The sequence below is a fragment of the Pogona vitticeps genome, chromosome 2 (assembly GCF_051106095.1).
Source record: "Pogona vitticeps strain Pit_001003342236 chromosome 2, PviZW2.1, whole genome shotgun sequence".
Taxonomy (NCBI): domain Eukaryota; kingdom Metazoa; phylum Chordata; class Lepidosauria; order Squamata; family Agamidae; genus Pogona; species Pogona vitticeps.
Genome location: NC_135784.1, coordinates 110,417,775 through 110,436,178, shown reverse-complemented (window position 1 = coordinate 110,436,178; position 18,404 = coordinate 110,417,775). Strand labels below are relative to the sequence as shown.

Below are 18,404 nucleotides of genomic sequence, written 5' to 3'. Positions count from 1 at the left end.
TTGGGAATTTGGGGACTTGTAGTCTTCCCAATTTTTTTTCTGCTTCATAGTCCAGTTCCATGGTTCTTGTTTCACCTTTGTAACACGCTTCATAAAATTTATTCTGATATACACACATGGAGGGAACAAACCTTAAGGTGGGGACAATGTTTCTTTAAAACAGTAAACAACAAGACTAATGCTGCAGTTTTGAGAAGAAGCAAGCATGAATGAAAAGTGTACAAAGACTGGTAAGCAGAAATTAGATGCAAAGAATCTGCAAAGGTTAGCAGGAAACAAAGAAACCATCAGTATTTGATATATTATTATTATTTATTTGATTTATATCCCGCTCATCTGGTCAGATTGACCACTCTGAGCGGCTTCCATAAAAAATATGCAATAAAGCATAAAAATTATTACAAGTAAACAACACCACATATAATAAAACAAATAGAAAGAGAAAGGAAATTAAGTATTGACAGGAGGGAAGGCCTGAACATATAACCATGTTTTTAGCTGGTTCTTAAATGTGCCCAGCGTAGGGGCTGCACGAATCGCTGGAGGAAGGTTGTTCCAGAGGTGAGGAGCCACCGCCGAGAAGGTCTGATTTCATGTTCGCTCCTTCCGGGCCTCCCTCGGCATTAGGCTCCCCAGCCTCACCTCCTGGCTCGTGCGGGTGATCCGGGTAGATCTAGGTGGGAGCAGGCGTTCCGCCAAGTATCGGGGTCCTAAACCGTTTAGGGCCTTATAGGTAAGCATTAACACTTTGAAGTCGACGTGGAAATGGATGGGCAGCCAGTGCAGCTTGGCCAGAATAGGAGAGATGTGATTTCCTCACTCCTGTAAGGAGCCTGGCTGCCGCATTCTGCACCATCTGAAGTTTCCGTGTCAGCCTCAAAGGCAGCCCCACGTAGAGCACATTACAGTGATCTAATCTTGAGATTACGAGCGCATGCACTAAGGTAGTGAGCAATCGTTTTAGATTACAGTCAGTATAATTGTTTTAGATTACAAGGTCATGCTCTAATAACTAGTTCTGAATAGCTCTGGAAAATATTGTTAGAAAGGAAAAAGGTTTGTTTCAATAGAAGCATAAAGAAGATCCCTCTAGCACTTTTATACCAGACCTATAATACTTTGCATCAAAAGATACTGTTCTTTCTAGGGATTTCAATCTAGTTATGACTTCACCTACTGAACAAGCAGGTTCAGAAATGCTAGTTCATGAAAAACATTGTGAAGTCAAAGTGAAAAAGAATGATTAGAAAACATCCTTTTGAAACTGTCTTTAATTGGCTTGCACTTCAAAAAAATAAACAGAGAATAATTTTTAAGCCAGTTCCACTTAACTGCAATTGCCAAGAGGACCTTCTTTGTTCTAGTTTTCTCATCTGTAGAAGATTCTGAATATTAAAGCAACATTGTTATGCCAATATATCTCACATATCTTTCTTTCTAGTCTGCAGTGTGGTCTGGAGTATATAAAGTAATTTCTAAGATGGTAGAGGAAAACAGTCACTTTAGAGATAGACTGATATCCTGTAGCCAGTTCTCAAGTGAAGGTAGGTAGTAAGGTAGCTCCTCACAGTGCTCATTGTTCCAACGTGCCTGAAATATAAAGCTCTGGTACTCACTGGATATAGCACTTACAAACAACATTTGATACGCAGGATTTTGCCCTCCATTTTGGTGAACACCATTTAATCCTTTGTTCTTTGAGATCTGCAGACTGTTGTCATTCCAATGTACATCAGTTGTGCTTTAATACCATGGAGATCAAAATAATAAGGTTGATATTATTAATCAGTCCCTATTGATTTTAAGAAAAAATCATTTGGATTGGGTTCTAATTTGCTTGTTCTATGGTAGATTCCTATGAAAAAGTTCTACACAACTAATGCAGAATGCGGTGTTATGGCTTTCATGTGAAAAGAAGAGTTCAAAGTGAAGTTCTGGGAAGAGATTTGACAGGTGTTTATGGCAAAGCTTACATTCCAGTTACCTCTCATTGGAAGCTGTAATCCACTGGTATTCCAGAGACATGCTTCTTGCAAACCTTCATGGCTGAGCCATCAGTACTTGTATCATGTTTGCAAGCAAGGTCTGTGTTTATGTTTTGATGACCAGACACAAAACGGAGCAAGCTAATTTGTAAAGTCTAGTGGGAGATGTGAAAAGTTCCTGTTGTAATGATCGGAGATTCTTAGAACTTCTAATGAGAGGTAAATGAAATGTAAGGTTTGCCATAAGCACTTGTCAAATATTATCCCAGAACTTCCAGAATAGCTTTCTATAAAAACTACATTTCATTATCAGCCAATACATATTAATCATTCTTGGTATTTATTCTTATTTATAGCACTCTGTGTCTCAAGGTTTGGAAGCAATAAAATCATTGTATTCACGAAGGCTTTCACGACTGGGATCTAATGGTTGTTGTGGGTTTTTCGGGCTCTTTGGCAACAACCTTCAGAACACGGCCAAAGAGCTCGAAAAGCCTACAACAACCAATAAAATCATTACTTTTTGTGCCTTGACATATGGTGGTAACAGTTTCTCTTAAAATCACCATGTTTCAGTTTTAAATTGATATTATAATAATACCATCTTCTTTTCAACCAAGCCTCTAGGAGGGATTAGCACACACATCAATATGTGTTAAAATAGTCTGTTTTTCATAGTAAATAAACGTAGATCGGTTCAGAATGTATACACTATATAGTTTGCTTTAAAATGCCCAGGTTTCAGTTGCTGATCTTAATGTTTTTGAGCGGTGTAAGAAAAGCCGTGATGAATCAGACCAAAGGCCAGCATTTCCTCCAACATTCTGTTTCCCATAGTAACCCAATGCACCAGCTCCAAAAATCTATTGGAAGCAATAGCTCTCTGTTAATTGTTGCTTCTCAGCACCTAGTATTCAATGGCAGATACCCAGTAGTAAGTTGCAACTACAGTAGGCCCATTGAATCATTGGGGGCTTGGTGAGGAAGTTCCACTGATGCAGTGCGCCTATTCTATTTTATTTATTTATTTTATTTTATTTTATTTTATTTTATTTTATTTTATTTTATTTTATTTGTACCCTCTCCATATGGTCTATAAGACCACTCTAGGTGGCTTATTGCTTGATTTCAGCCAATGATGTGCATAAAACACAGGCTCCATATAGTCATCCTGACTAGCATCCATTGATAATTTTATATTTCAGGCATTTGCCTAGTCTCATTTTAAAGCAATTTAAGTTAGTTGCCACCATCACGTATTAAGGTGAGAAATCCCATATGTGAAGAAGTACCTTCCAGAAGATTGTCTTCGGACAAAACGCTGGCTCTATGGCTTGGAAACGGGGATGAGCACCGCCCCCTAGAGTCGAAGACGACTGGACAAAAAAAAAATTGTCAAGGGGAACCTTTACCTTTACCTTCCAGAATCCTTTGTCAGTCTAAATACAAAACTGTACCATAGGCTAAGTGAAAAATGTTTTTCGTCCTAAATCCCTTCAATTTCAATGGGTTTGTTTCAGCCTGACTAAAATTGGATTCAACCACATGAGGTTAATAGTGGAAAGGCAGTTAACAATTATCCTTTTCTTACTTAAAAGCAGTCACAGAGAAACCTGAACCTTGGATCATGCCTGGAAGTTCAGGAAATGCTCTCCATGATGTAGTTTGTACAAAAATCTGCAAAGCTGTTATTTGTATTCTAAAAGAAGCTCTGAGTAAAGTGTTGGTGCCTGTGGAGGCTTTTAAGCTTTGCATGTAATTTAGAAATGAACAAAAATGCTGGGTTTGTTTCACGTTATTATTATGATCACCTCCTTCCTCCAAGTGGTGAAAAGCTTTAGAAGCACAGTACTTTCCTAGCTATAGTTTCCTTTGGAAGGGGATCACTAGCATTGTTTGATGTTTTGTAATATTTACATTCACTTATAAACATAAACAGTGGGTACAGATGGGGGATCAGCTTATTAAGCATACCAGAGGACAGCCAAAAGCCACTACCTCCAGATCAGATCTCAAGAAGACATTCAATTCATAAGATGCTTACATAGCCCAGTATGATTCTCATTCTCTTTCCCTTTGCCTCCTCTTTGGTCTGACAATTGTGGTGTGTCTTCTTTTCACACAGAGACCCAGCAGTGCCCTCAGCTGGGTAATTTCAGATTTGAGTTTTAATGTTCTTGTCTCTGTCTCTGTGTGTTTTAGATGTTTGTGTGTGCACACGGATGTGCACCGTCAAGTTAATGCTTGTTTATAGTGACCCTTTTCAGGGTTTTCCAGGGAGTGAATACTCGGAAGTGGTTTACCATTTCCTTCTTCCAGGGGCATCTTGCCCAAGGCCACACAGGCTTGTTCTTCTCTCAGGAGGCACAGTGGGGAATAGAACTCTCAGCCTCTCACTCTGCAGCCAGATACCTAACTGAGCTGTCCAGCCATGGATAGTTTTAGACAGCCATGTGTGTTATTTTGCCTTCAAAGCACACAGTTACCATTTATCTTCTATCACCCTCCTGCACCCCACTGCCATCCATATTTTACAACTACTTTCACATTAGAAAAAAAAAACTCCCTAGAACTTTTTTGCCAAACATAAAAAAGGAAATACTTCAAACAATTCAGTTTAGCATTTTTCACACACTATGATTATTGGATTAAAATATTCTAGAATTTGTTGTTGCTGCTGCTGACAGATTAAGCACATATACTTGGGAATAAGCCTCATATATATATATATATACTGTGTTTCCCCAAAAATAAGACAGGGTCTTATATTAATTTTTGCTCCAAAAAATGCAATAGGGCTTATTTTGAGGGCATGTTTTAATTTTTTCCATGTACAACAATCTACATTTATTCAAATACAGTCCTATCATCTTCTGGTTGCTGCACAATGGTGGAGGGCAGGGTTTCACTTAACTAGGGCTTATTTTGGGGGTAGGGCTTATATTATGAGCATCCTGAAAAATCATACTAGGCAACTAGGGCTTATTTTCAGGTTAGGTCTTATTTTGGGGAAAACAGGGTATTAGAAAAATATTAAGAAATGATCTTCTCTGCCCATGTATATACCTGGCCAGTCTAGAAATGTATATACTGTATATTTTAAAATAAGGGGAGGGGGACCCAAATAGGATGGTTGGCAAACAACGTGAGTCTTGCTTCATCCTAATGGCCTTGTGATCCTATGCCAGTTCAAATGCTGACACTGAAACTGTTGCCACCATCCCCATTACCTCCTACCCTCTGGGGTGGCTATTCTCCTCATTTTGGGCTTCCTTGGACTTCAGGTCTAAGGTCCAGTCCTGTTGACAACTAGATTTCAATTGCTGCAGCAGATAGATAGATAGATAGATAGATAGATAGATAGATAGATAGATAGATAGATAGATAGATAGATAGATAGATAGATAGATAGATAGATAGATAGATAGATAGATAGATAGATAGATAGATAGATAGATAGATAGATAGATAGATAGATAAAGGGGGGAACAATGGGGTGGAATGGAGGTGGAGAGAAAAGCATGATTTTTTTGTTAAAACAGCACTCATATTTACAGGTGTCTTCAGCATATACCTGGAACTTCCTTAAAGGATGAGATACTTGCCACGTTTGCCATGGCCATTAGGTCAATAAAGCATGGGACACTGGGCTCCATTATCCCTTTGCTGTCTGCATATTCAGTGTGGCTCAAAGAGGCACAAAGGAATGGCTGTTGAATGGCCAATATCTGATACCAAATCTAAGAAAAATTTATCTTCATTTGTAAAATTGGGAAGAAGATAATCTGCCTACAAAATAAAGTAGCTCTCCATATAGGTCAGCTGTGGCTTGTGGTAATATAATTTCAGAATATTTGCTGTCCACTCAATGCCTGGGTGCAGCAATTTCATTATGGGAAAATGAAGCATGAATTAAAAGTGACATTCTATTGATGTAGTTGTCATTAGAGCTTTGTAGCTGCTGCACAATTCAGAATAACACCATATTATGCTTAGCGACATAATTGGAATTTCTGCATCACCATTTAATTAGTTCTAGGAAACAGATTTATCAATCCATTCAATACTATCTGTTAAACTTAAAGTGGCATATTATCCCCCACACTCTGTCTGTTTAGCTCACATTTGTGTTAGCAGCTTGCAAACTATGTAAGTCCAGAAAATATATCAGGATCATGCAAAACACTGGCAAAAGCTTATTTTAGTAATACTTCTTTTTTTCCGTTGAGGCCAGAACCCTATGATTTATGTATGCTGGAATGAGTGAAACAGAGTAAGTTGCAGTGGTGGAATACCACTAGTTAGGAAGCTGAGGCTCATATTCAGTGTTGCATACTAGGTCACACTTATCGGTGTGGATGAGCAATGCATGTTTTTAACTATTTCAACTTTTTAACTATTGACAAGTTGCCACAGTGATTTACACAGTTTGACCTACACCAGTGTACATAAGTAATACAAGAGGATTCAGGCACCATGTAACACCCCCCCCCCAAAAAAAACATGTTAACCAAAATTTTTCTTATAGATTAAAGAAGTGTGGTATTATAGATTAGCTTTACTTGTACAGGCACAGACAATTATGTTGCCCATCCTTTATTCTAATGCTATACCAGTTCATTTAAAACAAAAGCCTAGATATGTTTACTCAGACGTAAATCCCATGGATTGCTGCCCTGTCATGGCAAAGGGCTTGAGTAATTCAGAGAAGCTATGAGCAGGGCCGTGCAGGGCCACTCAAGACAAACAGGTCATAGTGGAGAGTTCTGACTAAACGCAATCCACCCGGAGCAGGAACTGGCAAGCCACTCCAGTATCTTTGCCAAGAAAACTCCATGGACAGAAACAAAAGGCTAAAAGATATGATGCTGGAAGATGAGCCCCTCAGGCCGGACAGCATCCAACATGCTACTGAGGAAGAGTAGAGGACAAGTACAAGTAGCTCCAGAGCTAATGAAGTGGTTGGACCGAAGCCGAAAGGATGCTCAGCTGTGGACGCACCTGGAAGTGAAAGGAAAGTCTGATGCTGCAAAGAAGAATACTGCATAAGAACCTGGAATGTAAGATCTATGAACCTTGGTAAGCTGGAGGTGGTCAAACAGGAGATGCCTGAAATACTATGGATGGAGGCTCGTAACACTGTACAGGAGGCACCAACAAAAACCGTCCCAAAGAAAAGGAAATGCAAGAAAGCAAACTGGCTGTCCAACGAGGCCTTACAAATAGCAGAGAAAAGAAGGAAAACAAAATGCAAGGGAGATAGGGAAAGTTACAGAAAATTGAATGCAGACTTCCGAAGAATAGCAAGGAGAGACAAGAGGGCCTTCTTAAACAAACGGTGCAAAGAAATAGAGGAAAATAATAGAAGGGGGAAAACCAGAGATCTGTTCAAGAAAACTGGAGCTATTAGAGGAACCTTTTGTGTAAAGATGGACATGATAAAGGACAAAAATGGGAGGAACCTAACAGAAGCAGAAGACATCAAGAAGAGGTGGCAAGAATACACAAAGGAAAGATACCAGAAAGAGCTGGATGTCCTGGACAACCTAGATAGTGTGGTTGTTGACCTTGAGCCAGACATCCTGGAGAGTGAAGTCAAGTGGGCCTTAGAAAGCATGGCTAACAAAAAGGCCAATGGAGGTGATGGCATTCCAGTTGAACTATTTAAAATATTAAAAGATGATGCTGTTAAGGTGCCAGCAAGTTTGGAAAACTCAGGAACTGGACAGAGGATTAGAAAAGATTAGTCTACATCCCAATCCCAAAGAAGTACAGTTCCAAAGAATGCTCCATTACCATACAATTGCACTTATTTCACACACTAGCAAGGTTATGCACAAAATCCTCCAAGGTAGGCTTCAGCAGTATGTGGACCGAGAACTCCCAGAAGTACAAGCTGGATTTTGAAGGGACAGAGAAACTAGAAACCAAATTGCTAACATGCACTGGATTATGGAGAAAGCCAGAGAGTTCCAGAAAAACATCTACTTTTGCTTCATTGACTATGCAAAAGCCTTTGACTGTGTGGACTACAGCAAACTATGGCAAGTCCTTAAAGAAATGGGAGTGCCTGACCACCTTATCTATCTCCTGAGAAACCTATATGTGGGACAGGAAGCAACAGGTAGAACTGGATATGGAACAACTGATTGGTTCAAAATTTGGAAAGGAGTACGACAAGGCTGTATATTGTCCTCCTGCTTATTTAACTTATATGTAGAAAACGTCATGCGAAAGGCACGACTGGAAGCATCCCAAACCGGAATTAAGATTGTCGGAAGAAATATCAACAACCTCAGATATGCCGATGATACCACTCCGATGTCAGAAAGTGAGGAGGAATTTAAAAACCTCTTAATAAAAGTGAAAGAGAGCATAAAAATGGTCTGAAGCTGAACATCAAAAAAACTAAGATCATGGTCACTGGCCCCATCACCTGCTGGCAAATAGAAGGGGAAGATATCGAGGCAGTGACAGATTTTACTTTCTTGGGCTCCATGATAATTGCAGATGGAGACAGCAGCCACGAAATTAAAAGATGCATGTTTCTTGGGAGGAAAGTGATGACAAACCTAGATAGTATCTTAAAAAGCAAAGACATCATCTTGCTGACAAAGGTCCACATAGTCAAAACTATGGTTTGGAAATGAGAGCTGGTATGGAAATGAGAGCTGGACCATAAAGAAAGCTAACCACTGAAGAATTGATGCTTTTGAATTGTAGTGCTGGAGGAGGCTCTTGAGAGTCCCCTGGATTGCAAGTAGAACAAACCTGTCAATTCTAAAGGAAATCAACCCTGAGTGCTCACTGGAAGGACAGATCCTGATGTCAGCAAACACGGGTCCAAGAACACACGTGTAAGCCTGGACAGAGAGCAATCAGGAGTTTGCACATGCTAAAATGGGCTGGATGAGTCCAAATTCAGCTAGCCATGCTACAACACTCCTTCTCACAGGTCTGTCCACATAAGAACACCCTTGTACTCTCAGATATTATTATGAAAAGGTCAAGTGGGCTTTGTAGTCCTTAGACTTAACTTGCACCACTGACAGGACTCTAAGTAAGCTAGGCCGAGGCAGCACTCTCAGATGACCCTATGACAAGTGTACTGTTCAGGAAACCAAATGAGTTTTATAATCTTAATTTTATTAAAAAAATAAGCATGTTACTAAGTATCAAAGCCAAATTAAATCAAAACAAATAAACTAGCATTGTGCTGTTTAGTTACACAGATGTAGTGAGGCAAAGAAACATGAAAAATAGAAAAGTGTTCAAAAACCTTACAAAAATCCAAAAGGACATTAAAAAGAATAAAAACAGTTCCAGTTTAGGAAATCATTAGTAAAACAAAATAATCCAAGTAGGTTATAAAAAGGCTATAGTCCTCAGTGATACTGTAGAATAAAAATCCCATAACAAAAGTAAAAATCCATTATATGTCCCATAGTCCTTAGAAAAGAAAAATCCAGTAAATTACCATAGTCCTTACAAAATTACAAGAGCATAGTCCATATGGAGTATTCCAAGAAAAGAAGTCCATAAAGAATATTCCATAGAACAGTCCATAGAAAATAGTCCATGCACAGTCCTTAGGAAAAACCCCATAAGTCCAAAAGTAATCCAGCAAAGCATAGGAACCAGTCCATGTAGGTAGGCCACCAGTCCGTCTCGAAAGACATTAGGGTGAGTCCCAAATGGCTGAAGAGTAGGTCACGAATGACTGAAAGGTCGGTCTTGGAAAGACAATGTCCATAGGCAAAAAGTTCCTTTTTCAAGAGTAACTGGCAAGGGCTTAATGCATCTTCCCACGATGTCATCCAATCAGAGTTCGTTACTAGGCAAACAGTCCTGTTGCACCACATGACTTATTTCTCATACACACCAGATGTTATTTGGGTTACGGTGGTTTATCAAAGAGTCACAACAATTCCCATCTATCTAATCACACAGAGTCCTTTCTCAGGCTCTCAGAATAACATTCCCTCGGCTCGCCTAGAAAACAACTTGTCAGCATAGCAAAGATACTTTATACAAAGAAACAAGATGGAACCTCTCTGGCTCATTTCTTAATTACAAAACCCATATGCCTTAAAAGATTTTAACTCAAAAACCCATCTCATCACACCTGAAGCTGAAGCTCCAATATTTTGGCCATCTCATGAGAAGAGAAGACTCACTGGAAAAGACCCTGATGTTAGGAAGGTGTGAAGTAAAGAGGAGAAGGGGACAACAGAGGATGAGAAACGACCAACATGAATTTGACCCAACTCCGGGAGGCAGTGGATGACAGGAGGGCCTGGCGTGCTCTGGTCCATGGGGTCACGAAGAGTCATACATGACTTAACAACTAAACAACAACAAAAAATCCCTCTGTGTTCAGAGGGACTTAGTTCAAGTAAGTGTGCACAAGATTGCTGCCTCAGAATAGGCTTAGAATGTTAAACCTGCACCTCTCTTTCTTAGAGGAACCAAGCATGGCGATATCTAAGTGAAAATATCATCTCTACTACTGCAGAGATGGCAGGATGCCTCCACCCCTGTTGAGTGAGGGATTTTCTACATGCACATGTACAGCCTTCTTTTATTGTTTTTTTTTCCTTTTAGTGATCATAGTGGGTTCTTATGGATCTCCCAAATACCATAAAGTAAAAACTGACGCTCCTGCAGATCTCCAGGAGCAGAAAATCATGATTTTGTTGTTTACTTTTTGTCTACGGGGGGGCTCTTGGGCACTTTTGGGAGCCACAAAAATACCTGAGGGTTTTTGTGAAGTCTACAGGCTACACTTTGCCTACCCATGATTTATAGAGGTTCAGATTGGCTGCAGATAAGTAAGAGATAGGAAGGAAGATGCAGATCTTATTGCTGGTATCTGATAAAGGCAGTGCAGAAATAGCTGGGCTGACTCTGTGGGATGAGATGAAGAGATGTGGGAGAACAGAACTGCACATAGAGAAGGTTGAGAGAATATCCCAACATACAGTGGGGAGGAAGTAGAGCAAATGGGCTAGGAGGGGCCTATGGAGAGCAACCAGAGACGGTAAGAAAGCACATAAAGTAGAGGTTCCCTTACAACCTTTCCTGCCTTACCTTCTCACAGCATTGCAGACAGAGTTCTGACACTTTTGAGGGCATTTTATTTAACTTAAACTGAACAAAATCCACTCTCTTGACAGACATGCCATGCTTTTACTTTAAAATTATCTCGTTGCCACTGTCTGTTGATATTAAGCACTGCCCTTGTCATGCATTAGGAGAGAGGATGGACACTGGTATTTTTCCTCCTCAGATGTGGTTTCTGATGCTTATTTCTGTTATCATCCATTAGGAATTGCATAATGGCAATTATCTTTGGCTATAATTTGCAACTTTTTGAAAGGCACCATTACACTACCCTCAGTGCTAATTGTAGCTCATTCTTTCATAGCTTTAATTGTGGCTCACTTATTAAACTCTATTTAGCTGAAAGCACTTGATTCTAATGCCTTCTTCCTAATTAGCAGATTTTGCACAATATTGCACCAAGGAGATAAGTCTCCTATTGATCTGAATCTATTATCAGATAAGTAGTAAAAATACTTCGGAGTAATCTTAAATGGATTGCAGATACGAGCAACAAACTTGAATTCATACATCTTTGTTTTGCATCAAGGCTGTTTTTAAATATGCCACATTTTATTTATATAAAGTGTTTTCTTCAAAAATGATAATACACTGCAATTTTAATCATATACATTGCTTCCAGGAGAGAAAATGATACTCCTTTTCAGTACAAATGAAAGTGATGCATTGTTTCCTCTTATGAACTTGTTCCACAGGCAGAAATACCAGTGAGAACATACAAACTGGGGCTTCATGCATTGGCACAGTAAGTTAAACAACTCTGGGTCAATGAAGAAATAGTGGTATGAAATCACCATTTAGAAATAAATGGTCTCATATTTGCCTTTATTTGTTTAGTACAATAAGGGTCTTACTGGGATTTGTAATGCATCTCTTTTAGAATTGATTTTTTATGGCACAAATATCAATAGCCAAGTTTCACCCCTTACACATATGGAGCCCTTCCACTTTAGATAACATCATTTTAGAAGAGTGGGTGGGTGGGAGCTTTGGTCCATTTGAGGTGCTGAGGAGAAAGCCTGACTCTAGGCATGTGAAGAGAGAGAGAGAGAATAAGGGAAAAACAGGAGATCCCCAGAAAAACACAGTAGCGTAAGTTTCCAATACAAATTACAAAAAATCTATTGAAATAAAGTGATAAGATTATAACAGAAGAAATATATACAAAAATGTCTTGTCCTCTCTAATGTGAGAAGTATATTTATATGCTTTCTCATTCTCATGTATGTGGATGAGACAAGCAGTGATTCCTGTCCCTAGTGAGATTTCCCTCCCCCCCCCCGCTACTGTCACCCCTGTCCCCTGCTGTTGCTACAGTCCCAGTCAACATCTTCCTCATGGTAGTGGTAGCTCCTCCTCCTCTTCTTTCTTAAGAAACAAAGGAGAATCACACACTTTACATAATGCATGGTGTGGATTTACAGTACCTGTGAAAGTATTTCATTATTCTAACTTAAATTTAAAACTTCTGTTTGAAACATTCTTCCTAAACCAAACATGTTTACTTGATAAAGGGTAAGTGAAACCTTCACAGAGATGTACAGTATGTATAAATCAGAAATGGGCAAACTACATGTCACTCTGGAGTAGGGTTGCCAGATACATTGATACCAAAAGGAGGACATAGAAAGACAAAAAGGAGGACAAAGGAGGACATAGAAAGACAAAAAGGAGGACAAAGGAGGACATATTGAATGTTTCATTTGAATCCACATTAAACCCGCAATCAATACAATTTTATTACAATTCCTGCCAATAAACGTCTCTTAGTGAACTGACCAAGAACCAGTCATGTTAAAAAAATAAAAATAAATTCAATGGAGGCTTTTTTCAAAATACCAAAGAACATTATTTAAACAGCTAATTGTACAATTACTACCTTGAAATATTTGCTGTTCTCAGAAGAGCTAAATGCAATGGAGATTAAATTTTGCAATGTTCCTTTTTTCATGGTTTTATGGAAAAGTCAAGTCTCTGTGTGTGAGAGTCTCTCTCTCCCTCTCCCTCTCCCTCCCTCTCTCTCTGACACACAAACCCTTCCTCAATGTTCAAACAATCAGTTGCTTCAGTTCACTATGTCCATTTCCTCTCATGTCCATTTCTACCCATTCCTCCCTCACACCTTTGAGCCGTCTCTCCCTTGCAGTCACAACCTTTTTTTCATGGTTTTATAAAACTGTCTCTTTCTCACTCACATACATCCTCCCTCCCTCCCTAAATTTTCCCCAATCTTACTTTTAAACAAGCCTCTGTCAAGCTCTCTCGCACCTTTCTTCCCTCCTTGATTGAAGTTTCCCTCCTGCTCTCAGTCACCTCCCCCGGAAGCAGTCACTGATTGCCCCGGCTCTGTTGCACAGCGGGGGACCAATTAAACTGGCTTATCTCCGATCAGAACCATCAGAACGGAGGATTTACAAGCCGCTGCCGGGAGGATTTACAAATGCCTTACAACCAAGGAGGGAGGGAGAGGTGATTTACATTTTCAGGTAGAAATGCCGGACATTTTAAAGCTTTTTAGCTTTGCCTGCCGGATGCAGGATTTTCGCTTAAAAAGCAGGACATGTCCTCCCTTTTCTGGACGTCTGGCAACCCTACTCTGGAGTCATTTATGCCCCTCGCAGGCCCTTCCTAGAGTCCTGGAAGAAATAGAGAAACACCAAAGCCTCTAGAAGTAGTGGTTTTCTGCTTCTTTCTTGAGTGGGGGGCATTCCCCCAAGATGCCTTAACATCCTCTAAATGAATTGGAAGTGCCCATCTGGGAAATTTCTTGTTTGGTTGTTTTTCTTTTCTGGCCTTTGCCAGGCCTGGTGCAGTGGGGAGGGCTGTTGATTTGAATGTGGCACCCAAATGCTCAGCATTTGCCCACCAGTGGGCTATGTAATACAATGAGTGATATTCCTGTGAAATTCTCTGATTTTAAATTGATTTTTTTCACAATAATTTCTACAATAAATTTGGCTTATTCATAACAAGAAAAAAAGTTTTTATGCTTTGGAAACCAACTGATTCATGGATACACCTAAATGTATAATGGAACTGCAGCTGCCAAAGGTATGCAGAGTCTGTATTTACCATATTTTAGTTTTTGGTTTACTGCCAGTAGGACACTCTCACACTGTTTTTCAGAGTGAAATATTCTTAATAAAGACCTAAATATTTGTAAATACTATGATATCAATATTCTGCATAAAATAAAAATAGAATAAGTTGCAAAGCACAAGAAATAAATCTGCCAGATGATAAAGGATCCAAGAAAAGAAAAGAAATACAGTGGTACCTTAGTTTACGAATTTAATGCATTTTCTGGGATGTTTTGTATTGTGAAAAATTCATAAACCAAAACACGGTTTCCCATAGGAACGCATTGAAAACCAATTAATCCATTCTGGAGGTCAGAAAAAAGTTTTTTTAAAAAGTCTTTAATCTGTTCAAAACTCTTTATAAAATGCACTTTAAAGGCATAAATACTGTACAGGAACATAATTAATCAAGCAATAACATTTCAAACATCCAACATCAACTCTTAAAACATCACAGATCAATCTGTCCACATAAGCTGGCATGGAAACCAACTCACAATACAGAACACACAGTAAAAGGCATGCAAATGACAAAGGTCAGTTCCCTATCTTTTCACCGCTTGAGAAATGCACCAAAAAAGTTCCAAAAAGTCCCAAAACCAATGCAATTTTTTCCCAGAATGGCTCCAAAACTCAATGCAAAAAACCGCTCCAACCACCTCCACATTCAACGCCACATGCTACCCACAGACTCCAGCATGCATGGGGGCGGCTCTGTAAACCTCCCAGACACAATGCATCCTGGGGAAACTTGCTTCGTATTGCAAAAAATGTAAACCAAGGCATTATTTTCAATGTACAGTGTGCCCTGCTTCACGACAACCCCATGAAATCACTTTATGAATAGTTTTTTGCAATCGCTATAGCGATCGCAAAATGACGATTCAGTGGAGTTTTTTCACTTTACGTTGAATCGGTCCCTGCTTCAGGAACCGATTTTTCACTTCACGACAAGTAAAAACAGCTGATTGTCGGGCTTTCAAAATGGCCTCCCGCTTTTTCAGGACATATTTCTGGAAAACAGCGATCGAAAATGGCTTCCCCTATGGAGGATCTTCGCTTTACGGTGAGGTATTTCGCCCATTGGAATGCATTGACCGGTTTTCAATGCATTTCAATGGGGTTTTTTAATTTTTGCTTGACGATGATATTGCTTAACAGCGATTTTAATGGAACGGATTATTGTCGTCAAGTGGGGCACCACTGAATTTTCATTCGAAAATCAAAAATTACATTAACTGAGGCGTTTGTAAGCCGAGGTACCACTGTAGTTTCTTCTTTTCTCTATTATAGTCATTGTCCAACATGTTGGAAATCTAGATGGTTCTATCCCATATCTAAGCTGTAGATGTGCCCCAGTTAATGCAGATGTTTCTTGCTTAAATTAGTCCTCACTACAGTTTGATCAGCAGCCATCCAAAAAAACGGGTAGTTGACAGACCACAGCAGCTTGTGTCCATTTGCCCCTCTCATACTGTCAGGCCACTTAACTGCAGAGGTTCTGTGCATAGACACTGGATAGTTCTTCACCATGGAGAGAAAGCAAAGCTTTTTCAAGTAACAGGGATGGGGAACGGCTTCACCTCTTCCAATTTGATAGCTCAGACTGCTGTTAAAGTGACAGGAAGTGAGTCGAAAAGGATGGCAATTCTACAAAAGGGCCACTCGCGAGTAATTAACAGTCCATAGTGCCTGCAAGATTAAATAAATATGGAAAAATTATAATTTATTTCGACTCCTGGATGACATTCATCTGAGAAAACAACTCTAAATTACTGTATTTTTCGCTCCATAAGACGCACCTCTCCATAAGATGCAACTCATTTTTAGGAGAAAACAGGAAAAAATATTCTGGCAATTTCAGCCTACTGAGCCCGCGGGTGGGTGGGTGGGTGGATGGAGCCCCAGAAGGGTCTGAGAATGCCTTCCAGGACTCTTTGAAAGCTCCCCCCCATGGGGCCAGCGGGGGTCAAATCACCAGCTTCCCAAGCCTCAGAAGGGTCCTGGAAGCTTGTGGGTTCACCCCTGCTGGCCCCGTGGGGGGTGGGGGGAGCCTCCAAAGGGTCCTGGAAGGCACTCTTGGACCCTTTGGAGGCTCCCCCTGCCCCCTCGTGGGGCCAGTGGGGGCAAAATCACCAGCTTCCCAAGCCTCAGAAGGGTCCTGGAAGCTGGCGGGTTCACTCCTCGCTGGCCCCGCGGGGGTGGGGGGAGCCTCCAAAGGGTCCTGGAAGGCACTCTTGGAACCTTTCTGAGGCTCCCCCACCCCCATTGGGCCCTGGGGAGCGCTGTTTTACAGTACTCGCTCCATAAGATGCAAACATTTTCCCCCACCACTTTTTTTGGTGGGGGAAGTGCATCTTATAGAGCAAAAAATATGGTATATGCTGTCTATCCTCTAGCCTATATAAATGTTTATGTTTCCTAAGGAACTCAGCACATCCCCTTCACATGTTATCCTCATAAACCTGTGAGGTAGATGAGGCTGAAGTTAGAAAATAACTGCAGCTGGGGTGCATGTGCTTTTGTTAGGACTGTGGCTACAGAGGATATAATTAAACCTCCCACATGCATTGGAGTCCCAATGATAAGTCTTGTCCTGCTATTAATTAAAACAGAGTAGCCAAAATGTGATTGGGGTACCAAGTAGCCCCAAAGTTGTTTTTGTAGTCCTTATCCTTCCACACTCTCCTGAACCTCATCGCTCTCCAATTTTCCTCCCCAGTAAAAATAGACAAATTTCTAAACATAGTAGGTTCATGAATCACATTTTAAATAGGTTGGAGAGGTACCATTTAGCACAAAATTTTCATCCATTTCTCATAATCAGAAGTGGACTGTGGGTAACTTCTGCTTTCACTTTTTGGCTATTTTGTGAACGTTCCTTGTGATCCCTAGAATTCTAGGGGCAAAACTGGCCCTCAGACATGGCAGATTTGTCTGCCCCTGCAAAATTTTGATATGCCTCCTATGGCATCTTTAATGCCATATTTATTCTGCCTTTTAGTGGGGCTTTATGATCATCTCCCCAGTATTCTAATCTAACCATTACGCATGCTGCGTTTCAGTTACTCCAAGCAGAAATAATACTTTTGGTCATGGAATATAAGAAAAATGAATATTTTAATGTGGTTGCTTATTTCAAACAAGACATACAGTTTATATCAATGTTTTTACATCTTTTTTCCCCATTAGGATGAAGCCATTTTTGGATGGGTATAAGAAATGAAGTAGCAAGGAAATGAAGATTTACTGTCATGTTACAAATTAGATTTTGTTTTTAAAAATCTGTAATCCAGTGACCTTTGACCATTCAAAAGGAACAAATTGTTGACATCAGAAAGACTGGAGTACAAATTCCATGCAAGTAATGTGGAACATACTTCTTTTTGCCTCTTTAGTGTAACGGCTTCATTTTCGGTGCAAGTTTGATGAAGTTGTATAACCTGTTTAAATCCTGGATAAGCACATCACCATTTTACTTTGTTGTTGTTTGTTTTAAATCCTTGTACCAGGATTTGATAATTTATGAATACAGCTTTTGGTACCCCAAATAAACTGACAGTTTTGAGAACTGTTGCACTGATTTCTTGTCATAAGCAAAACAACAAAAGTGTAGCAGAACAAAAAGTTTAGTTATCATAATCCATTCCTAGCTACACCAGAGCTTCATGCAGATATGGGGAGTATTAGGGATCTGTCAATGACTTTGATTGGCCCCAGTAGCTCTTGGGTTTATAGATATCAGCATCAACTTAACTTGTCTGTGAAAAAACAAATTACTTAATCCATTACAGAGCTCTGAAAGAACTTAATGGAATGTCCCTGGGCCCATTACAATGGGTGATGGCATCTGTCTAGTCCATACTGTGCAGATTGCTTGGAGAGATAAGTCTGCTGACTATCCCACGTAGGATGTATTTTTCACCATGAAGACATAATGCAAAGTACACTTACTTGTGAGTGAGCTCAAACAAATTAAATAAGACTTAATAGCACCAGCTGGTCTATGTAAGAATATCTTAACTGCTTGAGTGATTTGTATGCTTCCTTATTAATGACATCCACCTACAATATGCTGTTGGAATCCAAAAACCAAATATGAAAAGAACTATGTTTAAAAGAACAACCACTCCTCTCTTTCACCTCAAAAATCAGGCATATTGCATAAGATCCAGCCTTCCCCATTTTCTACAAGGGTGAGAATATGCCCATGATT

General features: G+C 39.9%; 1 protein-coding gene across 3 annotated transcripts in view; it reads left to right on the top strand.

Moving 5' to 3' along the window:
• C2H5orf47 (chromosome 2 C5orf47 homolog) overlaps positions 1-17,759 on the top strand; it is a 30,453-nt gene extending 12,694 nt beyond the window's left edge. The window contains exons 2-4 of one of the 3 annotated variants that reach the window (XM_020807190.3): positions 1,442-1,544; positions 11,804-11,853; positions 17,381-17,759. In XM_020807190.3, the coding sequence (XP_020662849.3) occupies positions 1,442-1,544; positions 11,804-11,853; positions 17,381-17,407 (180 nt within the window). In that variant the 3' untranslated portion in view covers positions 17,408-17,759. The remainder of the gene's footprint in view (positions 1-1,441; positions 1,545-11,803; positions 11,854-17,380) is intronic. The other 2 variants (XM_072990227.2, XM_078385780.1) reach the window with 2 other exon arrangements.
• Positions 17,760-18,404: the final 645 nt, after the last annotated feature.